The sequence below is a fragment of the Neodiprion fabricii genome, chromosome 6 (assembly GCF_021155785.1).
Source record: "Neodiprion fabricii isolate iyNeoFabr1 chromosome 6, iyNeoFabr1.1, whole genome shotgun sequence".
NCBI lineage: Eukaryota > Metazoa > Arthropoda > Insecta > Hymenoptera > Diprionidae > Neodiprion > Neodiprion fabricii.
This window is the reverse complement of record NC_060244.1, coordinates 19,458,241-19,483,282: the sequence shown is the minus strand read 5'-3', so window position 1 is coordinate 19,483,282 and position 25,042 is coordinate 19,458,241. Positions and strand designations below refer to the sequence as shown.

General features: G+C 38.1%; 2 protein-coding genes across 4 annotated transcripts in view; one reads left to right on the top strand and one right to left on the bottom strand.

Moving 5' to 3' along the window:
* The first annotated feature begins 16,063 nt into the window (after nucleotides 1-16,063).
* On the top strand, nucleotides 16,064-20,167 carry LOC124185865. The gene is made up of 2 exons (XM_046577061.1): nucleotides 16,064-16,333; nucleotides 16,526-20,167. Exon 2 carries the CDS (start codon nucleotides 16,723-16,725, stop codon nucleotides 19,654-19,656), a length of 2,934 nt encoding a protein of 977 aa, XP_046433017.1. The 5' UTR covers nucleotides 16,064-16,333; nucleotides 16,526-16,722; the 3' UTR covers nucleotides 19,657-20,167.
* The window catches only part of LOC124185866 (furin-like protease 1), a 138,753-nt gene continuing 133,366 nt past the window's right edge, over nucleotides 19,656-25,042 (bottom strand). For 2 of the 3 annotated variants that reach the window (XR_006871487.1, XR_006871488.1), the window contains exon 12: nucleotides 22,203-22,340. Coding sequence is in view for 1 of the 3 variants with exons in the window: in XM_046577062.1 (XP_046433018.1) it covers nucleotides 21,880-22,340 (461 nt within the window). In the remaining 2 variants the exon portion in view is untranslated. Of the gene's footprint in view, nucleotides 22,341-25,042 lie in introns of all 3 variants that reach the window. The other variant, XM_046577062.1, reaches the window with a different exon arrangement.

The following is a 25,042-nucleotide window of genomic DNA, read 5'->3' as shown; positions in this document are numbered from 1 at the left end:
CCGCGCAGTAGAGCGGACGGATGAGAATCGCGCTCCGCAGATTTCGAGTACCGGGTTCTCTACTTCCTCGATCCTGCGCTCCGGGTCCGCTACTTGGTGAAACTCGACTTCCAGGACAAGCGCTCCGTAGTTTTTGCGCTCCAGGTCCACTACCTCGTGGAATTAGACTTCCAGGACAAGCGCTCGGTAGTTCTGGCTGTCCAGGTCCTTGACTAGTAATTGTAATTATATTTGATCTAAGATTTTTTAAACTTGTCACGTTAAAACAAAGTATTTCAATTCATTTTTCGCGCAAGGACAAATTCAGTAGCTATGAATGCGCTAATAGAATTCATGATGTTATAAATTAATTAATTAATTATATTAATCCTTACACAATATTTTTGATGTGTTCTTATACTGAAAATATTTATTACTATTGCAGGCATACCCGAGGTGGTTATCGGTGGTTGTTGGAGGTGGTTGCCGGTGGTTGAAGGTGATCGGAGGTCGGCGAGGAGGAGGACGAGGAAGACTAGGAGAAGAAGGTGGCTGAGGATTTGTGCTCGGTGAGTAAAACACTTTTATAATATTTGATGGCAATTGTAATTATATTTTATCTAAAATATTTCAAACTTGTCATGTTTACATTAAATTATTTAAATTCATTTTTCGCGCAAGCACAAATTCAGTAGATATAAATGCGCTAATGAAATTTATTATATTATTAATTAATTGATTAATTACATTAATCCTTACACAATATTTTTGATTTGTTCCTATACTGAAATAGTTTATTACTATTCCAGGTATAACCCGAGGTGGTTGGCGGTGGTTGGAGGTGGTCGAGCTGGTCGAGCTGGACGAGGTGGAGGACGAGGATTCGTGCTCGGTGAGTTTGACATTTTTACAATATTTGATGAAGTAGAATCAGCATCAGGAGTAGGATCAGGGGAAGATGTAGAAATAGGAATAGAAGTAAGTAGGGCGGGGTGGGTCGTGAGGGGGGAGGGGCGGGGGGCGGGAGGGGATATTATCATATCAAGTTATCAGTAATAAGCAATTGCGGGTAAAATATTAGCTTACTTTTGTAAGTATTTATGAATATAGCCTCTATGAATATTCATTGTTGGTATATAAGTTCTGGCAACGTACCTACTTTCTGTAAGTGATGTTGAAGATTTTCAACATAACTACTCGTATGTTTCAGTTCTGTGCCCCACCTAGCGATCCACTAGTACATATTCTCCGACGTGACATCGCTGTGCTACGTATAAAGAAGAAAAGATTTATTAAGATGCAGATTGCTCCTCTCTTCTTGCCATTGTGTTTTCAGCCATTGTTGTGCTGTGTGTTTAAAATTTAGGACAGTATATAATATAGAATATCAGGTACAGCTACGAATATAGCACTGCAATCAATCTTATAGAAATGAGCTCACATTGAGATTTATCTGTATTTATAACTCGACGCGAGAAGGCAAAAATCAATGTAATGCCATCTGTAAGGTAATTGGACTCGTATTTGCACTACGAGAACTCGTTGGGCATTTTGCGGTGAAGTTTGAAAAATTGTTGTACAAGAAATTAAATAACTATAAAAATGGATAAAAAATATTATCTCTAATAGTGAATGTAGCTAATACAGCTTTAACCGTATATTGATTATGTTAATGATCTATTGTGACAAGATCGGAATTAGATAAGCTCTCTAAATACTCTTTTCTAGTCTATTAATTTATATCATGTACATGTAAATGTATATTTCTTCAGTTTATACAATCACTGCACTAGGATTAACCTTGCCACGTTTTATGGTGCGCTTGTGTAATTTGTATATTATTAACCTTACGTTTTACTCTATTTGCGACAAGTTGTGAGTCTTTCTAATTTCTTGGCTATTATTTATGTACATGTATGTGTATATATGTATATGTATACTTATGCATGCGTATATACATGTATACACATATTTAAAACTAGATTTTTACAATAAACACAGAGGTTTTAGTATATTCACATACGGATTTCTGTGTATAGGTATACTTGAACTAAAATATCCTTATCTCTAACACGGAGTTCTTCGTAATTCGCATTTGTTCTTGTAACCCAATGTCCTACATACGATGAGAAAAATCGAGATCCAACTTGACTGAGTCTCAAAGCCCTGTTGACATAAAAGCAGCTATTTGATAGAAATTATAGTTTATAGTTTACACAGCCCATTGCATGATATTTCATTATAAATACATATGTTTCAATGTATTTAGGAATAATTTATCAGATATACAAAGGTCATGTGCAAATAATAAATGAATTCGACCGCAGATTGATGTATTCATTGGAGCTTTATCAATAAATTTAAGCTTTGTTACTTCTCTTGTTTTATTATGGATAATTAAAAACATTTCCGACTATTCGTGCTGTGGAAGCATGGGAATTAAACCAAATGTAGCAAAAGATTAGAAACAGTGTATGTAGAGTAGAGGTATTTTTCTAATAATGCAAACACGTGCCGCTAGCTTAGTTTTGACATATCTAGAATACCACGCCTTGCGAATTAGCTTTCCAGACAGAGATGAATGATGAATTTTAAGGACTGCATTATCGTTGTTGAATACTCTATGCCTCATGAGAAAAGAAAATCTGTAACGAAAAAATTGATGCACTGGATCATCGTCGACTTTAACTTTTCAAATGTCCTACCATTTTCGAACACCTCCAACCATCCTATTTACCTATATTACTAGATCAGCTATGATATGAAAAGAGAAGAATTATTCATTTCGAAATGGGATTCTATTCGACGCGCGCTCATGTATTCCATAACATTAGTGTTCATAATTATTCCAACAATTTTTCATTTGCTCTCTAGATCTTGAATTTTCATAGGCATAGAATCGAAACGCTGTTTTAGCTGGTCGCAAGTGAAGTATCTGCGTTGGGTGGAGGAGCAGAAATGTTTTTCGAAAAGTATTCGGATGGAAAAAAATTCAGAGTAACTGCAATACATCACGGATGCGCTAATTTTGAGCGAGATGAAATGGATGCTTCGTATATGAGACAGTATTTAACGCTGCGTAGTGATTTAAAGACCTAAAAAGGTGATAGGGAAAAAAAGAACGAAGCTTCTTAACACTTCGAGTGTATTTCAACACACATTTGAAAGATAGGAGCGAAATTTTTCACCATCCAACTGTCGCAGAACGACTGCGTTATTAGCTGACCCGTTAACTGAAGGATATATATTTAGTCACCGGCTGACAATGGAAGGGCCTGGCCGCTTGAGTCTGGAATCGGCAGGAGATATAAGGTGTGTATTTCTTGTATGAAATGTGAAAACTAAAATCATTATACATCATATCATATCATCATACATCATACATCATACATCGTACATCATACATCATCATACATAGTATCAAAGTTCGAAACCATAGTTTGGATGTCGGACGTTCAGAAAGTGACGTCACCAATTCAAAATCAGCTAGCCGAATTCCTCAGTCTGGTAACAACCGCGCAGTAGAGCGGACGGATAAGAGTCGCGCTCCGCAAATTTCGAGTACTGGGTTCTCAACCTCCCGGATCCCGCGCTTCGGGTTCGCTGCGTATTTCGAGTACCGGGTTCTCAACCTCTCGGATCCCGCGCTTCGGGTCCGCTACGCGGTGAAACTCGACTTCCAGGATAAGCGCTCGTGGTTCCTGATTCACGTTTACAATAAATTATTTCAATTCGTTTTCCGCGCAACCCCAAATTCGGTAGCTGTCAGTCCGCTAATAAAATTTCTCGACTTCCAGGATAAGCGCTCGTGGTTCCTGATTCACGTTTACAATAAATTATTTCAATTCGTTTTCCGCGCAACCCCAAATTCGGTAGCTGTCAGTCCGCTAATAAAATTTCTCGACTTCCAGGATAAGCGCTCGTGGTTCCTGATTCACGTTTACAATAAATTATTTCAATTCGTTTTCCGCGCAACCCCAAATTCGGTACCTGTCAGTCCGCTAATAAAATTTCTCGACTTCCAGGATAAGCGCTCGTGGTTCCTGATTCACGTTTACAATAAATTATTTCAATTCGTTTTCCGCGCAACCCCAAATTCGGTACCTGTCAGTCCGCTAATAAAATTTCTCGACTTCCAGGATAAGCGCTCGTGGTTCCTGATTCACGTTTACAATAAATTATTTCAATTCGTTTTCCGCGCAACCCCAAATTCGGTAGCTGTCAGTCCGCTAATAAAATTTCTCGACTTCCAGGATAAGCGCTCCGTGGTTCCTGATTCACGTTTACAATAAATTATTTCAATTCGTTTTCCGCGCAACCCCAAATTCGGTAGCTGTCAGTCCGCTAATAAAATTTCTCGACTTCCAGGATAAGCGCTCGTGGTTCCTGATTCACGTTTACAATAAATTATTTCAATTCGTTTTCCGCGCAACCCCAAATTCGGTAGCTGTCAGTCCGCTGATAAAATTTCTCGACTTCCAGGATAAGCGCTCGTGGTTCCTGATTCACGTTTACAATAAATTATTTCAATTCGTTTTCCGCGCAACCCCAAATTCGGTACCTGTCAGTCCGCTGATAAAATTTCTCGACTTCCAGGATAAGCGCTCCGTGGTTCCTAGTTCACAATTACAATAAATTATTTCAATTCGTTTTCCGCGCAACCCCAAATTCGGTACCTGTCAGTCCGCTAATAAAATTTCTATAACTTTACAATCTTCTCATAATCTTTTTGGTAAAATATATCGATAAAAAAATTATATTAAACCTTACACGGTATTTTTGATTTGTTCTCACGCTGAAAATATTTATTAGCATTCGAGGTATAACCTGAGGTGGTTGAAGGTGGTCGGAGGTGGACGAGGAGGAGGACGAGGAGGTCAAGGATTTGTGCTGGGTGAGTAAAACACTTTTATAATATTTGATGGCAATTGTAATTATATTTCATCTGAAATATTACAAACTTGTCACGTTTACAATAAATTATTTCAATTCATTTATCGTGCAAGCACATATTCAGTAGCTATGAATGATCTTATACAATTTATTATATTATTAATCAATTAAATAATATTCTTATAATATTTAATGGCAATTGTAATTATATTTCATCTGAAATATTACAAACTTGTCACGTTTACAATAAATTATTTCAATTCATTTATCGTGCAAGCACATATTCAGTAGCTATGAATGATCTTATACAATTTATTATATTATTAATCAATTAAATAATATTCTTATAATATTTAATGGCAATTGTAATTATATTTCATCTGAAATATTACAAACTTGTCACGTTTACAATAAATTATTTCAATTCATTTATCGTGCAAGCACATATTCAGTAGCTATGAATGATCTTATACAATTTATTATATTATTAATCAATTAAATAATATTCTTATAATATTTGATGGCAATTGTAATTATATTTCATCTGAAGTATTACAAACTTGTCACGTTTACAATAAATTATTTCAATTCATTTATCGTGCAAGCACATATTCAGTAGCTATGAATGATCTTATACAATTTATTATATTATTAATCAATTAAATAATATTCTTATAATATTTAATGGCAATTGTAATTATATTTCATCTGAAATATTACAAACTTGTCATGTTTACAATAAATTATTTCAATTCATTTATCGTGCAAGCACATATTCAGTAGCTATGAATAATCTTATACAATTCATTACATTATTAATTAATTGATTAATTACATTAATCCTTACACAATATTTTTGATGTGTTCCTATACTAAAAATATTCATTACTATTCCAGGTATCACCCGAGGTGGTCGGAGGTGGACGAGGAGGAGGACGAGCTGGACGAGGAGGAGGATCAGGTGGACGAGGAGGAGGCGGGGTGGGTCGTGGGAGAGGACCTCTCCTCTCCTCAGAGGAGAGGACGGGGAGGGGTGGGTCGTGGGAGAGGACATCTCCTCTCCTCAGAGGAGAGGAGGGGGAGGGGCAGGGAAGGGGGAGAGGTGGGCGGGGAGGGGGAAGGGTCGGGAAGGGAAGGGAAGGGAAGGGAAGGGAAGGGATGGGAGGGGAAGGGAAGGGAAGGGAAGGGGTGGGAGGGAGGGAGGGAGGGAGGGAGGGAGGGAGGGCGGGAGGGCGGGAGGGAGGGAGGGAGGGAGGGAGGGAGGGAGGGAGAGAGTGGAGGACGGATGTTAATGCGAGCCGTTAGAGTTAATAAAGCAGTAAACCCCCCCCCCCCCCTCTTGCGCCCACCCGCCCGCCCGCCCGCCCACCATCCCTCCCTCCCTCCCTCCCTCCCGCCCTCCCGCCCTCCCTCCCCCTCCCCTTCCCTTCCCTTCCCTTCCCTTCCCTCCCCTTCCCTTCCCTTCCCTTCCCTTCCCTTCCCTTCCCGACCCTTCCCCCTCCCCGCCCACCTCTCCCCCTTCCCTGCCCCTCCCCCTCCTCTCCTCTGAGGAGAGGAGAGGTCCTCTCCCACGACCCACCCCGCCTCCTCCTCGTCCACCTGGTCCTCCTCCTCGTCCAGCTCGTCCTCCTCCTCGTCCACCTCCGACCACCTCGGGTGATACCTGGAATAGTAATAAATATTTTTAGTATAGGAACACATCAAAAATATTGTGTAAGGATTAATGTAATTAATCAATTAATTAATAATGTAATGAATTGTATAAGATTATTCATAGCTACTGAATATGTGCTTGCACGAAAAATGAATTGAAATAATTTATTGTAAACCTGACAAGTTTGTAATATTTCAGATGAAATATAATTACAATTGCCATCAAATATTATAAAAGTGTTTTACTCACCCAGCACAAATCCTTGACCTCCTCGTCCTCCTCCTCGTCCACCTCCGACCACCTTCAACCACCTCAGGTTATACCTCGAATGCTAATAAATATTTTCAGCGTGAGAACAAATCAAAAATACCGTGTAAGGTTTAATATAATTTTTTTATCGATATATTTTACCAAAAAGATTATGAGAAGATTGTAAAGTTATAGAAATTTTATTAGCGGACTGACAGGTACCGAATTTGGGGTTGCGCGAAAAACGAATTGAAATAATTTATTGTAATTGTGAACTAGGAACCACGGAGCGCTTATCCTGGAAGTCGAGAAATTTTATTAGCGGACTGACAGCTACCGAATTTGGGGTTGCGCGGAAAACGAATTGAAATAATTTATTGTAAACGTGAATCAGGAACCACGAGCGCTTATCCTGGAAGTCGAGAAATTTTATTAGCGGACTGACAGCTACCGAATTTGGGGTTGCGCGGAAAACGAATTGAAATAATTTATTGTAAACGTGAATCAGGAACCACGAGCGCTTATCCTGGAAGTCGAGAAATTTTATTAGCGGACTGACAGCTACCGAATTTGGGGTTGCGCGGAAAACGAATTGAAATAATTTATTGTAAACGTGAATCAGGAACCACGAGCGCTTATCCTGGAAGTCGAGAAATTTTATTAGCGGACTGACAGCTACCGAATTTGGGGTTGCGCGGAAAACGAATTGAAATAATTTATTGTAAACGTGAATCAGGAACCACGAGCGCTTATCCTGGAAGTCGAGAAATTTTATTAGCGGACTGACAGCTACCGAATTTGGGGTTGCGCGGAAAACGAATTGAAATAATTTGTTGTAAACGTGAATCAGGAACCACGAGCGCTTATCCTGGAAGTCGAGAAATTTTATTAGCGGACTGACAGGTACCGAATTTGGGGTTGCGCGGAAAACGAATTGAAATAATTTATTGTAAACGTGAATCAGGAACCACGAGCGCTTATCCTGGAAGTCGAGAAATTTTATTAGCGGACTGACAGGTACCGAATTTGGGGTTGCGCGGAAAACGAATTGAAATAATTTATTGTAAACGTGAATCAGGAACCACGAGCGCTTATCCTGGAAGTCGAGAAATTTTATTAGCGGACTGACAGCTACCGAATTTGGGGTTGCGCGGAAAACGAATTGAAATAATTTATTGTAAACGTGAATCAGGAACCACGAGCGCTTATCCTGGAAGTCGAGAAATTTTATTAGCGGACTGACAGCTACCGAATTTGGGGTTGCGCGGAAAACGAATTGAAATAATTTATTGTAAACGTGAATCAGGAACCACGAGCGCTTATCCTGGAAGTCGAGAAATTTTATTAGCGGACTGACAGCTACCGAATTTGGGGTTGCGCGGAAAACGAATTGAAATAATTTATTGTAAACGTGAATCAGGAACCACGAGCGCTTATCCTGGAAGTCGAGAAATTTTATTAGCGGACTGACAGCTACCGAATTTGGGGTTGCGCGGAAAACGAATTGAAATAATTTGTTGTAAACGTGAATCAGGAACCACGAGCGCTTATCCTGGAAGTCGAGAAATTTTATTAGCGGACTGACAGGTACCGAATTTGGGGTTGCGCGGAAAACGAATTGAAATAATTTATTGTAAACGTGAATCAGGAACCACGAGCGCTTATCCTGGAAGTCGAGAAATTTTATTAGCGGACTGACAGGTACCGAATTTGGGGTTGCGCGGAAAACGAATTGAAATAATTTATTGTAAACGTGAATCAGGAACCACGAGCGCTTATCCTGGAAGTCGAGAAATTTTATCAGCGGACTGACAGCTACCGAATTTGGGGTTGCGCGAAAAACGAATTGAAATAATTTATTGTAATTGTGAACTAGGAACCACGGAGCGCTTATCCTGGAAGTCGAGAAATTTTATCAGCGGACTGACAGCTACCGAATTTGGGGTTGCGCGGAAAACGAATTGAAATAATTTATTGTAAACGTGAATCAGGAACCACGAGCGCTTATCCTGGAAGTCGAGAAATTTTATTAGCGGACTGACAGGTACCGAATTTGGGGTTGCGCGGAAAACGAATTGAAATAATTTATTGTAAACGTGAATCAGGAACCACGAGCGCTTATCCTGGAAGTCGAGAAATTTTATCAGCGGACTGACAGCTACCGAATTTGGGGTTGCGCGAAAAACGAATTGAAATAATTTATTGTAATTGTGAACTAGGAACCACGGAGCGCTTATCCTGGAAGTCGAGAAATTTTATTAGCGGACTGACAGCTACCGAATTTGGGGTTGCGCGAAAAACGAATTGAAATAATTTATTGTAATTGTGAACTAGGAACCACGGAGCGCTTATCCTGGAAGTCGAGAAATTTTATTAGCGGACTGACAGCTACCGAATTTGGGGTTGCGCGGAAAACGAATTGAAATAATTTGTTGTAAACGTGAATCAGGAACCACGAGCGCTTATCCTGGAAGTCGAGAAATTTTATTAGCGGACTGACAGGTACCGAATTTGGGGTTGCGCGGAAAACGAATTGAAATAATTTATTGTAAACGTGAATCAGGAACCACGAGCGCTTATCCTGGAAGTCGAGAAATTTTATTAGCGGACTGACAGCTACCGAATTTGGGGTTGCGCGGAAAACGAATTGAAATAATTTATTGTAAACGTGAATCAGGAACCACGAGCGCTTATCCTGGAAGTCGAGAAATTTTATTAGCGGACTGACAGCTACCGAATTTGGGGTTGCGCGGAAAACGAATTGAAATAATTTATTGTAAACGTGAATCAGGAACCACGAGCGCTTATCCTGGAAGTCGAGAAATTTTATTAGCGGACTGACAGCTACCGAATTTGGGGTTGCGCGGAAAACGAATTGAAATAATTTGTTGTAAACGTGAATCAGGAACCACGAGCGCTTATCCTGGAAGTCGAGAAATTTTATTAGCGGACTGACAGGTACCGAATTTGGGGTTGCGCGAAAAACGAATTGAAATAATTTATTGTAATTGTGAACTAGGAACCACGGAGCGCTTATCCTGGAAGTCGAGAAATTTTATCAGCGGACTGACAGCTACCGAATTTGGGGTTGCGCGGAAAACGAATTGAAATAATTTATTGTAAACGTGAATCAGGAACCACGAGCGCTTATCCTGGAAGTCGAGAAATTTTATTAGCGGACTGACAGGTACCGAATTTGGGGTTGCGCGGAAAACGAATTGAAATAATTTATTGTAAACGTGAATCAGGAACCACGAGCGCTTATCCTGGAAGTCGAGAAATTTTATCAGCGGACTGACAGCTACCGAATTTGGGGTTGCGCGAAAAACGAATTGAAATAATTTATTGTAATTGTGAACTAGGAACCACGGAGCGCTTATCCTGGAAGTCGAGAAATTTTATCAGCGGACTGACAGCTACCGAATTTGGGGTTGCGCGGAAAACGAATTGAAATAATTTATTGTAAACGTGAATCAGGAACCACGAGCGCTTATCCTGGAAGTCGAGAAATTTTATTAGCGGACTGACAGCTACCGAATTTGGGGTTGCGCGGAAAACGAATTGAAATAATTTATTGTAAACGTGAATCAGGAACCACGAGCGCTTATCCTGGAAGTCGAGAAATTTTATTAGCGGACTGACAGGTACCGAATTTGGGGTTGCGCGGAAAACGAATTGAAATAATTTATTGTAAACGTGAATCAGGAACCACGAGCGCTTATCCTGGAAGTCGAGAAATTTTATTAGCGGACTGACAGGTACCGAATTTGGGGTTGCGCGGAAAACGAATTGAAATAATTTATTGTAAACGTGAATCAGGAACCACGGAGCGCTTATCCTGGAAGTCGAGAAATTTTATTAGCGGACTGACAGGTACCGAATTTGGGGTTGCGCGGAAAACGAATTGAAATAATTTATTGTAAACGTGAATCAGGAACCACGAGCGCTTATCCTGGAAGTCGAGAAATTTTATTAGCGGACTGACAGCTACCGAATTTGGGGTTGCGCGGAAAACGAATTGAAATAATTTATTGTAAACGTGAATCAGGAACCACGAGCGCTTATCCTGGAAGTCGAGAAATTTTATTAGCGGACTGACAGCTACCGAATTTGGGGTTGCGCGGAAAACGAATTGAAATAATTTATTGTAAACGTGAATCAGGAACCACGAGCGCTTATCCTGGAAGTCGAGTTTCACCGCGTAGCGGACCCGAAGCGCGGGATCCGAGAGGTTGAGAACCCGGTACTCGAAATACGCAGCGAACCCGAAGCGCGGGATCCGGGAGGTTGAGAACCCAGTACTCGAAATTTGCGGAGCGCGACTCTTATCCGTCCGCTCTACTGCGCGGTTGTTACCAGACTGAGGAATTCGGCTAGCTGATTTTGAATTGGTGACGTCACTTTCTGAACGTCCGACATCCAAACTATGGTTTCGAACTTTGATACTATGTATGATGATGTATGATGTACGATGTATGATGTATGATGTATGATGATATGATATGATGTATAATGATTTTAGTTTTCACATTTCATACAAGAAATACACACCTTATATCTCCTGCCGATTCCAGACTCAAGCGGCCAGGCCCTTCCATTGTCAGCCGGTGACTAAATATATATCCTTCAGTTAACGGGTCAGCTAATAACGCAGTCGTTCTGCGACAGTTGGATGGTGAAAAATTTCGCTCCTATCTTTCAAATGTGTGTTGAAATACACTCGAAGTGTTAAGAAGCTTCGTTCTTTTTTTCCCTATCACCTTTTTAGGTCTTTAAATCACTACGCAGCGTTAAATACTGTCTCATATACGAAGCATCCATTTCATCTCGCTCAAAATTAGCGCATCCGTGATGTATTGCAGTTACTCTGAATTTTTTTCCATCCGAATACTTTTCGAAAAACATTTCTGCTCCTCCACCCAACGCAGATACTTCACTTGCGACCAGCTAAAACAGCGTTTCGATTCTATGCCTATGAAAATTCAAGATCTAGAGAGCAAATGAAAAATTGTTGGAATAATTATGAACACTAATGTTATGGAATACATGAGCGCGCGTCGAATAGAATCCCATTTCGAAATGAATAATTCTTCTCTTTTCATATCATAGCTGATCTAGTAATATAGGTAAATAGGATGGTTGGAGGTGTTCGAAAATGGTAGGACATTTGAAAAGTTAAAGTCGACGATGATCCAGTGCATCAATTTTTTCGTTACAGATTTTCTTTTCTCATGAGGCATAGAGTATTCAACAACGATAATGCAGTCCTTAAAATTCATCATTCATCTCTGTCTGGAAAGCTAATTCGCAAGGCGTGGTATTCTAGATATGTCAAAACTAAGCTAGCGGCACGTGTTTGCATTATTAGAAAAATACCTCTACTCTACATACACTGTTTCTAATCTTTTGCTACATTTGGTTTAATTCCCATGCTTCCACAGCACGAATAGTCGGAAATGTTTTTAATTATCCATAATAAAACAAGAGAAGTAACAAAGCTTAAATTTATTGATAAAGCTCCAATGAATACATCAATCTGCGGTCGAATTCATTTATTATTTGCACATGACCTTTGTATATCTGATAAATTATTCCTAAATACATTGAAACATATGTATTTATAATGAAATATCATGCAATGGGCTGTGTAAACTATAAACTATAATTTCTATCAAATAGCTGCTTTTATGTCAACAGGGCTTTGAGACTCAGTCAAGTTGGATCTCGATTTTTCTCATCGTATGTAGGACATTGGGTTACAAGAACAAATGCGAATTACGAAGAACTCCGTGTTAGAGATAAGGATATTTTAGTTCAAGTATACCTATACACAGAAATCCGTATGTGAATATACTAAAACCTCTGTGTTTATTGTAAAAATCTAGTTTTAAATATGTGTATACATGTATATACGCATGCATAAGTATACATATACATATATACACATACATGTACATAAATAATAGCCAAGAAATTAGAAAGACTCACAACTTGTCGCAAATAGAGTAAAACGTAAGGTTAATAATATACAAATTACACAAGCGCACCATAAAACGTGGCAAGGTTAATCCTAGTGCAGTGATTGTATAAACTGAAGAAATATACATTTACATGTACATGATATAAATTAATAGACTAGAAAAGAGTATTTAGAGAGCTTATCTAATTCCGATCTTGTCACAATAGATCATTAACATAATCAATATACGGTTAAAGCTGTATTAGCTACATTCACTATTAGAGATAATATTTTTTATCCATTTTTATAGTTATTTAATTTCTTGTACAACAATTTTTCAAACTTCACCGCAAAATGCCCAACGAGTTCTCGTAGTGCAAATACGAGTCCAATTACCTTACAGATGGCATTACATTGATTTTTGCCTTCTCGCGTCGAGTTATAAATACAGATAAATCTCAATGTGAGCTCATTTCTATAAGATTGATTGCAGTGCTATATTCGTAGCTGTACCTGATATTCTATATTATATACTGTCCTAAATTTTAAACACACAGCACAACAATGGCTGAAAACACAATGGCAAGAAGAGAGGAGCAATCTGCATCTTAATAAATCTTTTCTTCTTTATACGTAGCACAGCGATGTCACGTCGGAGAATATGTACTAGTGGATCGCTAGGTGGGGCACAGAACTGAAACATACGAGTAGTTATGTTGAAAATCTTCAACATCACTTACAGAAAGTAGGTACGTTGCCAGAACTTATATACCAACAATGAATATTCATAGAGGCTATATTCATAAATACTTACAAAAGTAAGCTAATATTTTACCCGCAATTGCTTATTACTGATAACTTGATATGATAATATCCCCTCCCGCCCCCCGCCCCTCCCCCCTCACGACCCACCCCGCCCTACTTACTTCTATTCCTATTTCTACATCTTCCCCTGATCCTACTCCTGATGCTGATTCTACTTCATCAAATATTGTAAAAATGTCAAACTCACCGAGCACGAATCCTCGTCCTCCACCTCGTCCAGCTCGACCAGCTCGACCACCTCCAACCACCGCCAACCACCTCGGGTTATACCTGGAATAGTAATAAACTATTTCAGTATAGGAACAAATCAAAAATATTGTGTAAGGATTAATGTAATTAATCAATTAATTAATAATATAATAAATTTCATTAGCGCATTTATATCTACTGAATTTGTGCTTGCGCGAAAAATGAATTTAAATAATTTAATGTAAACATGACAAGTTTGAAATATTTTAGATAAAATATAATTACAATTGCCATCAAATATTATAAAAGTGTTTTACTCACCGAGCACAAATCCTCAGCCACCTTCTTCTCCTAGTCTTCCTCGTCCTCCTCCTCGCCGACCTCCGATCACCTTCAACCACCGGCAACCACCTCCAACAACCACCGATAACCACCTCGGGTATGCCTGCAATAGTAATAAATATTTTCAGTATAAGAACACATCAAAAATATTGTGTAAGGATTAATATAATTAATTAATTAATTTATAACATCATGAATTCTATTAGCGCATTCATAGCTACTGAATTTGTCCTTGCGCGAAAAATGAATTGAAATACTTTGTTTTAACGTGACAAGTTTGAAAAATCTTAGATCAAACATAATTACAATTACTAGTCAAGGACCTGGACAGCCAGAACTACCGAGCGCTTGTCCTGGAAGTCTAATTCCACGAGGTAGTGGACCTGGAGCGCAAAAACTACGGAGCGCTTGTCCTGGAAGTCGAGTTTCACTAGGTAGCGGACCTGGAGCGCAGAAACTACGGAGCGCTTGTCCTGGAAGTCAAGTTCCACCAAGTAGCGGACCCGGAGCGCAGGATCGAGGAAGTAGAGAACCCGGTACTCGAAATCTGCGGAGCGCGATTCTCATCCGTCCGCTCTACTGCGCGGCTGTTTCCAGACTGAGGAATTCTGCTAGCCGATTTCAAATCGTTTACGTCAAGAGAAAAAAAATTTTGGGTGACATCAGACATCCAAACTTTGGTTTCGAACTTTAATACTATGTATGATGATGTATGATGTATGATGATATGATATGATGTATAACGCTTAGTTTTCACATTTCATACAAGAAATACACACTTTATCTCTCCTGCCGATTCCAGATTCAAGCGGCTAGGCCCTTCGATGGTCAGCCTTTAACTAAAGATATGTTCTTCAGTTAACGGGTCAGTTAATAACGCTGCCGTTTTGCGACAGTTGGACGATACGAATTATTGCTCGTACCTTTCAAATATGTGTTCAAATACACTCGAAGTTTCAAGAAGCTCTGTTCTGTCTCTACCTACCCGGAAAAAAAAAATCGCCACAATCACCCTTTTAGGTCTTCAAATCAGGACACTGCGTCTCAAGTACGGAGCATTCATTTCATCTTAATCAAAATTGGCGCATCCGTGATGTATTACAGTTACTCTGAATTTTTTACCATCCGAACATTTTTTGAAAAACAATTCTGCTTCTCTAACCCAAGTAGATACTTCACTTGCGACTAGCTAAAACAGCGTTTCGATTCTATGCCTATGAAAATTCAAGATCGAGAGAGCAAATGAAAAGTTGTTGGAATCATTATGAATATTAATGTTACAGAATACATGCTCGAGCAGGGGGACGAAGAGGACGAAGGTGTTTGGCTGAGGTCGGCGGCGGTAGGAGCCGGTTGGCGTCGGCCGGGGGCGGCAGGGGGTGGTAGGACGTCTTCGGAAAAGGTAGGAGGTGGTAGGAGCTGATAGGTGGTGGTTGGCGGCGACTGGAGTGTGGAGGTGGTTGACGGCGTTTGGTGGTGGACGCGGTTACGCGTCCTCTCACGGGGATGATCGAGCTGATCGACATTTTTAAGTCGCAGTCAACAAGTAGTCTTTCGTACTCACTTTGTACCGACCCAATCTCAAGCTTCCATAGCGACACTACTTTGGCTGCTACGAATGTCGGCGCGAGCCCGTCAGGAAGAGTCGATAGAGCAGAACCCTCCCATGCTCCCAGGCCCACCTGGGCCTACCTGTCCTTCAAAAACTGGTCACAAAAATTTACCCAGGGGTATCCGTCTGTATATTTTTCAGTCAACGAATTTGCACAAGCTCGCGCCTGTTTGACATCTGCGGGACACACGTTTAATAAAAGCATCACGCTCTGACTGATTAAACAATAATTCTTCCAAATCATTAAATGGCAGACATTATCGAACGTTAGGTGAAAGGTCACGTGAAGCATCAAGTAGTTTATCTTTCACTTCCAACTACAGTTACGGATCAGCACAGTTATCATCGGCAGTTAACAACGGATTGTTATCCCTGAGGGATAACCCCTCTTTACTCTTACCAACTAAGTTCGTATCCACATTTGAGCTTTTTACCGTACTGCCGTTTCTTTTTGACCTTAGCGACACATCTGGCATCATTCAAAACTTAAAAAGCAATGGCGCAAGACTTTACCAGCGATTAAGGGATAACAGTCTAATATTGACATTGCAATAGATTGTTAGAACTGAATTCTGCGGATTAGAGGAATATGCACTTTCTTCACAATTAACCAGTCATAGCAGTAAACAAGGTAAGTTTGCTGGCTCGTCGAAGCTGCACGTTCACCGAGCTCTTCTCCATGGTCTTCACAGCGATTAAACAAGCAACTTTCAATCTATTTAACCTAACCTAATTTATGATAGTGAAATATAATTTGTTCCTATTTTAGTTCAAATAAATGACATAATATGATTATTTACTCATTTTCATTATTTTGTTATAGAACGAAGGTGGACATGCATTCAACACCAAAGACCTATTCGGTTTCTCACCAATGTCAATGAGTAATTTAAACAAGTTAAGAGTGGCATCGTTATCGTCAATAGTAAGCAGGGATTAGCTAATGGGACAGAGTTGTTCATATATGCAACCTGAGAACCAATTCATTGGGATCCTCTGCTGAGAGACAAAACAGTAACAATGGGTGATCAGCAGATACTTGTCGGACATAAAAAACCCTCAGAGGTACAAAAAACTTACTTTGGACAAAAACCAGTTACTCCTAAAAAAGTAAGAGTCCTTCCTCAGTGTACTCTCAAAGATATGATATACAAAGCCTTGGAGACATCATCTAATCTGAGAGGAATCAGACCCAGGGATATAAAGAAGTTTATCGATGTAAAATACAATATAAGCCTTGACTCTCAGCATATTCTCAAGGCTATACAAGCAGGCATTACTAATGGTGAAATTTTACAAATAAAAAGAAATGGATCAAAAGTTCCTGTCAGACGCTACAGATTATCGAAATACACAAAACCAAAAGTTCATTGTGCAGCACAGAAGAATAAGACCCCGGTACCCTCAGTGAAATCTATAAATTTCAAAGAACAAAGAAAAACAAAAACAACTGATACTGAAGCCATGGATAAAATGATATTCGGTGAAATTAAAATGGAGACCGATGAAGAATTGGAACTGGCTCCAATTGTTGATCACAATGTTTATTTGGTAGACAATTGGTCTGAGATTGACTCGCTAAAATATGTACAACCTGTAAATGCTCAGAAACCAAAACCCATTAATCGGATAATAAATGCACAGCCTGCTAATGATCAGAGACTGCAATCGAAAGTCCAGATAAAAAATAGCAGCAGATTATTCAACACAGGTTCAAATGCTATCGACGCAGCTGAAATAGATTCTATGATATCACATGCTTTGCATTCGCCGCCAAATTCAAGCGGCATTCTCCTTAACGAGATAGTTGAATATCTTGGCAAACATTATGGTATTGATGAACAGCGTTCATTACCGTACATTCAGGGGTATCTGAAATACAGCGTTAAGAAAGGAGTTCTGTTCAAAAACGGCAATAGGTATAAAAGGACTCGCACTGTGGGCAAGATTGATTCATACTCATCTACACAAAAACATGCTGAAAGCAATATCGTCGATGTAACCACAAATCGAGAAACAGGTGCTTATAATCATCTGGCAATTAATGCAGTAAATTTTCCTGCAAATGCCGTTTATTTACCAGAATTTAAATTAGAACCAGAAGACAGAGAAATCGAATCACGTTCAGAACCATTATTGGATGGCGAGGAATTGCAACTAGTTAGGACTAATAATGTTATTCAGTCAAATGAAAAAAAAAGGAGGGCAGCAAATATTACAAAATGCAAATTTCAGGTGAAAAGTAAGAATTTGCCAGCAAAACATTGCGTTTCTACCATTGAACCAATGAAAAAGAGATCACTCACAGGGATTGCTGCACAATGCAATATTCAACTGGGTAAAAAAAAGCTGGAACAGTTTACTGGTGTAAATATTATGTCGGCCCAGTTTATCGAAGTAGAAGACTTATTTATCAAACAAGAATTGGCCGATGAAGAAGCAAATGAAGAATCCTCCACTTCATTTGGAGAACATGGAACGAGGGTTGAAAATTGGATACAGCAGGGATACAGCAATTTTAGGATTGAACAGGCTTCATCATACAACGGAACTTACAAACAGAGTGTAAACAAATCTCGTTCTACAGGATATGACGATTTTCAAATATACAGAGTACAACAGCAAAAGAAAAATACTGCCAAATCTTTATCCGAAATGAGTGAAAAACCTTTATTCACACGAGAAATGTTGGAAATGATAAGTAACTTCAACCCTCACAGTATTTCTAAAGAGTCGATGTTCAGTATAGATGAAATACGTGAGTATATCTCTTGGTGTCCAATGTCATTCGTGGATAATCAAGACGCGTCAATGGCGGATCTCTTTTGGAAACAGGTTGAACTGGAGAATAATGTTTCGTGCCTGAGGCTAACAAGTAATGAAGTTACGAGTAGCGATAGTCTGGATTGCAGGGCGTGCGGATTCCAGTTGAAATTTGGCGTATCATACTGCAATACCTGTCTTCTGCAAGTTGAAAATACGATGAGAAATTGTAATATTTGCCACCTGATTTGCAATCGTGGGGATGTTTTTTACAAACACTTTATATGGGAGCATACACCGCTGTTGCATGAAATAAACCAAGTTCCTCCATCTCCAGCCATTGATAATATACAGAAGTTATTGAATACACTAGTTAAAAACAATCTGTTTCGATGCAGGCTATGTGCTTTTTCGACAAATAGAATACAGGTGTTTGACGTTCATTTAATTGATTATCATACTTTAAAACAGACTGTATTTCCACAACTACCAGAAGTATCTGAACCTGAAAACGTGTTCATCTTTCGAGACGAAGTCACAAACACCTGCTGTCACAAATGTAAGGAATGCGATTTCATGTGTAACAGAAGGGAATTCATGGTTCAACACATTCTTGATGGACATATTATTGGGGAGGATGAATCTTATGAGGATTGGTTCTTCAGGATTAGCAATTATGAAGAAAGGATGATTAATCAGAAACCTAGGAGAGATGCGGCAGATTTGAAAATTTATTCTGGTCTCTGCGATGTGTGTGGAAAATTTTTCAATAACGTGTTACATCACATAGAACGGCATCGTCTAAATTTCAAGCAGAACAATATTCAAGATCGAGACAACACTGTATTAAATACTGTAAAAGAATCAACCTCATTTACTAATGGTGTACTTACATACTCAAAGCAGCCACGGAAGAAGAAGAAGTCACTCAATCCAGTTTTATGTTATATCTGTGGAAAGATTTTATGTGGCACACACACGTTTCACCAACACATGCGTATCCACACTACTGTGATGTACGACTGCAATGTATGTGGAAAACAGTTCAACAGACAGAGTAACCTGATTACACACAGGCGGGTTCACACGCGTGAAAAGCCATTTGAATGCGATATATGCAAGATGGTATTTGGATATAAATGCAGTATCAAGGGACACATTGAAAATGTCCATTCGGAAACCGTTAAGTGAAGATAAACTGTGAATCATTTATTAATATCAATACAGCCATAACCACCATATATTATGTACGTCAGTTTTTTCATCTGCAATTTTGCAGATGCAAATCGGAATTTTCATCGACAATTTAGGAGTAATACATAAATTCATTCATCATTCATCTTATCGATGAAAAAAATTTCAAAATGCTTGACTTTACAAACTATGTAACATGTTCATAGTACATGTAACAAGTACATTGTATTGATGCATCTATTCTTCACTGCAGGATCGGAAATTTTTTTAATTCTGTACGCTTTAAGTGTCTTGTTAATCCTCATATGATATATAAACTGAAAGTTGATTAGTTATTTGTAAACGTACTTCTCCATGTTAACAAATCTACGATTTTATGGAAAATATTATTCTTGTTGTTTATTATATCTTAATTTTAAGTATTTTTACTCGTGTACGAAATAAGTGATTGCTTGGTCCAAGTGATCCGGATGTACTGTGATTTAGTAATATAAAATCATTTCTTAAACTGGATTTTCACATGGTAATTTACTGTCCGCTGCTAAACGGAATCATACGTAATTCCTGTATTTATTCGTACGGTCAACGACCTGTGAACTAAAATGAAGGTAGGCATTGCTGAAACGGTGTCAAAATTACAATACCAAATTACAACATTTTCGGTAATTTGTATATTATATTGTTCGAAACTCGGACATCACAGTTGAATAATAGTAAATAGACTGTAACATCAATTGTTTAGCCATGATCAGATGGAAAGAAAACTGAAAATTTTACTTTACCCTACCTGTCCTGGGCTTGTTATTCCAATGTAATCCTTGAAATCGGTTTCTGCGATTTAGGACCCAACTCCGTCATCATTGACTCAGTGACGATGTCGAATATCTAGAATTAGCTTAGGGTTATTTTTTGGATTGAATTGAGTTGACATCCGTTCATGTGATATATTTCACTATTAATCTGTTGCTTTATGTACATATTTAGTTATTATCCCTCTCGGCTTGATTCGATTTTATTGTACATATGTAAAATACAAACGCGTCTAAGTATAAAATTCGGAATGTTTTCGAGAGGGAGAAAATTGAAATTGTATAAATACATGTTACTGTTTGCGCAAAAAATTTATCGCTCAATGTTGTAGGAGGAATAATTCGGTAGCTTTGAGGCTTAATCGTACTTACAAAAAACCGAAGGGTTTTTACTAGAAAATATATGCTATTGAAGCATTAAAATTGAATGCGAAGGTTTAAACATTTTGGCTATTTTACCAGTCAAAATATTTTAACATCATCTCAAGTAACTTGAACATGTTAATTGAGATATATTGCCGTGATTGCCACAGTTAACTATACTTTTACAGTCTAGCATGTAAATTCATTTAATATATTTTTCTCTCTCTTATAACAGGCACATGCATATTTTTAAATCACTTATCCGTTAAGCATAATCCTAATTTTCATATTAAGGTGACCTTAAAATAATTTGTGCACCATGATGAAATTGACGGGTAGTGTGCAGTTTGGATAACAAGAAGAGTAAGCGTAATATCATATAATTATGGAAATATTGATAAAGTTCCCGGAATCATTTTATAATATGCAAATATGCACGTCTTGGAACATTTGATTTTTCCTAGAAGTACTTAGCTATTCTATACTTACGACTCTAACAGCTCTCACAACCTGTAAGTATCATGTAGAGGGTATCATATATATAACGTAACAATATAAAAGTATCAAGGAACAACCTCTTTTTACTTCACAGGTAACAGTCTCTTCGTATATTCAGTTAACTGCATTTATAACGATAATACCCTCGACAATTCTTTTTAAAACTAATTGCTTAGACTATTAGTAAGATAATTACTCAAAACTATCTAGCAAAGAGAGAAGCAAAAAAGAGAGAGAGAGAGAAAAAAATTATTCCTAACTTTGTTTAATGTATTATCACAACCTAATTAGTTACAGACTAAGCTAGTCTAAGGACTGAAGCTTCGATCAATTGTCGAATATTTGCCACACGGTATTCTTATAATAATACTAACTAACGAGTTATTACACTTATGTATCTAGGCATGTTCCGAAACTTTATTATACAGGATAGATATAGGTATATTGGCTTTAACAACTGCGTTGAAAAATTTGTAAAATCGAAAGCACGAGAAGACAAGCGGAAGATGTCGCGTCAACCGTCGCTTCTCTCACGATTATCAGCGGCTAGTCAGTCGCTGTCAGACAAATACGAGTCTTGCGGCAAGACCGACTTATGCGCGTCATCTTTTGGCACCGCGCCGCCGGTTTCGTAAGCGACTTTGCTGTAGGCATATTCCTTGGAGTCTTGCTTCCTGACGTACCAAATAACGCAAAAGTACACGCCGAGTCCCGTTAACGTCACCAAGTTCAATACGAACAGAATGAACATGCGGTAAAACCACTTCGTGGAGTGGAGGTTCGACGTGAGGGACGTTAGGACGCAGTGGGTCGAACCCCCGGATCTGTACGGCGTCGCGTCCTCGAGACAGGAAGTGCACTCGTAATCCGCTGGTCCTGAGCATCCCGCGCAGGTGTAATGACACGGGGCGCAAACACTGCTCATCTTGTTTTCGTTCGATATTGCATAAGTCTTTGAGGGGCATTGGCTGACGCACCCGTCGTCCAAGAGGAACCACCCCTTCCGACACTCTGGAACGATATCAGAATATCGATTAGTATACTTCTTCGTAATTTCCGGCTCGTCGACGGTCAAAGCAACCAAACGATAACAGTAACAATAGTAGTAATACCAATAATACCATTGGTACATTTTTTCAATTATAATAGTTACGGGATTTGTAAAACAGTTTCTTTAACTGCATATCGATCAAATCATTCACATTCTATAATTGATTGATTTCTATGCGAATAGGAAAATAGTAAAATCCACTAGGCGATGGGGTGAATTGGACGTGAATGATGGAGCATAAGGAAAGAAAATGTCTATTTTGGCACCGAGTGATAAATTAGTAGACCTTGAAAAACAACTAGTGATATTCTTTCAGGGTAATAATAGTCAGTTTCGATCGTTATTACGCTCATTATATCTCAGTTTTATTCCAATAATTGAAATATCATGTCCCAATAGGTTTTTTCCTGTTGAAACTAAGTATTGGAATCGTGTGCAAAGTGACAGATTTACACAGTAAGCATAGGTATAAAATTCTGTGAATATCTATCTTTGTGCCTCTTTTTCCGATTATTAACTGGTATGTTATATGAGTGGTCTACTACTACATATATTTTACTATATTTTCAGATTATGACCCCCTTTCCGGATAAACGATTATTTTTCTTTTGCGTTTTGAAGTCCAATCAACGATTTTTTGAGGTTTATTCACTTGACACTTGGGGTCCAAAATCAATGGTTTTTCCAGATTCACTTTTAAAGAGCTAACTAGGTGTATACAATCTGAATACTATTATTAGATAACTTGTTCGTCTAGTTTTGTCAATTTCTTCCTATTCGCGAAAGGTATTTTTATTGTATATTTAACATGTCGCGTAGCTTCAGTTGTTTCTTTTTCTATATTAAATTAATGTGGTTGTCATTTGTCAGTAATCATAAGTACTTGAAACGTAGTCTAAACTTCTTAGGTCCCAAATTCATTAACCTTGAATCAAATAATTCCAAATATGCATTATATCACATAAAAAATCACTTGATTTATATAACCGTTCCACTAATACGAATCTAAAGACACGCCGCCGTTATTATGCGGTCTGAAATAGTTGTACATCTATATATGACAATACAAGATTAATTAATACGAGAAGCACTTAGAACGGAAAGCAGTTTGTAATTCGAATAACAGACTAAAACGGTGCAGTGACTAATTACGTTTAGATTTTCACAGGCATAAATTATTCATTGCAAAGCATAATGTTCTTATAGTGTATGTGTATATATATATATAATTAATTAATATACATGACAATTAATACAATCATAATGAGAAGCTTCATAAACTATAATATGTATATGCAAAATAGAAAGACACAAAAATGCAACGAAAAATTCCTGACACATATGACCCAAAAGTTTTAAAGCAATATACGGTAATAATGTTCGAACCGAACTCTACAAGGGAAGTTACACAAATATATAAAAACGTCTGCCCTTTAACATTTTTAATTTTGTTAAACATTTTTTATGCAACTGTCCCAACTTTGAAACAATACCCTGAATTTTTCAGGTTTTTTTTACTCCACCGGTTAATTATTTATAAATATTAAACGTAATTTTGAGATAGACTATTCTTAAAATTGTCAAAAACAGTTTGAAAACTGTATTTTCGATTCCAAACAGTTCAGGATTGGGACCCTGATCGCCAATTGTCTTGCAACAACTTTGTCAATACTTTAAATTGCTTTGATTAAGTGAAAAAAATTGTTAAAACTTTTTTCTTGCACTTTGTCTTCACTATGACCGGTTCCATGATGGAGCGATTTGAAAAATAAAAGTTTTGAGAATTTTTTGAGAATTCTCAGACCTTTTAGACAATGTTTTAGTTGATAAAAAAAATGTATAGCGATAACAAAAAATCAGTTCATTATGGGCGCGATTTGGAAATGTTCGGCGTAGAAAATCCAGTTTTTGAGAATTTAAAGAATGATCGATTTCAAAATCTCTTTAAATATTTATAAATGATTAACTGGTTCGACAAAAAGGCAGAAAAAATTCAGTGCACTGTTTAAGAATTGGGACAATTGCGTGAAAAATTTTGAACAAAATCAAAAATGATGACGGTCGGATGATGATCGGGTTCGCACGGAATTCCCCATATACAGTTGGACGCGTATACAATAATTAGAACAATTGGTGGATATCAAAGTATTTCAATGAAGATTGTCATTATCAGGGCAGCATTGTTAATTACATACCATAATTACATTCAGGTATTCGTTACGGGCACGGAAAATTCAGTCGATACATTGAATACTTTTTCGAAATAACCTTCTGGCTCACAGATCACGCTATATATAATAAAGATTATATGCCGCAATTTGTTGCCTATTGCATTTATATTCCAGTTACAATATACCAGTAGCAGTGACTTGTCAAACGTTCTTGAAAAAAATATCGGAGAAAATAACATATAAATACTCCGTGAAGTAGGAAAAATCTCTTGCTATAATCCTGGCACATTAAATGACAATGAAACGCCAGCAATCCGGTTGTAAATTATTATTATGTTTTTTTTTTTTTTTAGTTAAACAGGTATAATCAGTGTTTAGACTTGGTGCAAAATGATAAATTAGCATCGGTAAAGCATTCAAGTATAGTTGAAAGTCAACACCTATGTGTAAAACTGAAAGTGGTGTAAGAGAATTAGATGCACAGAAAGATA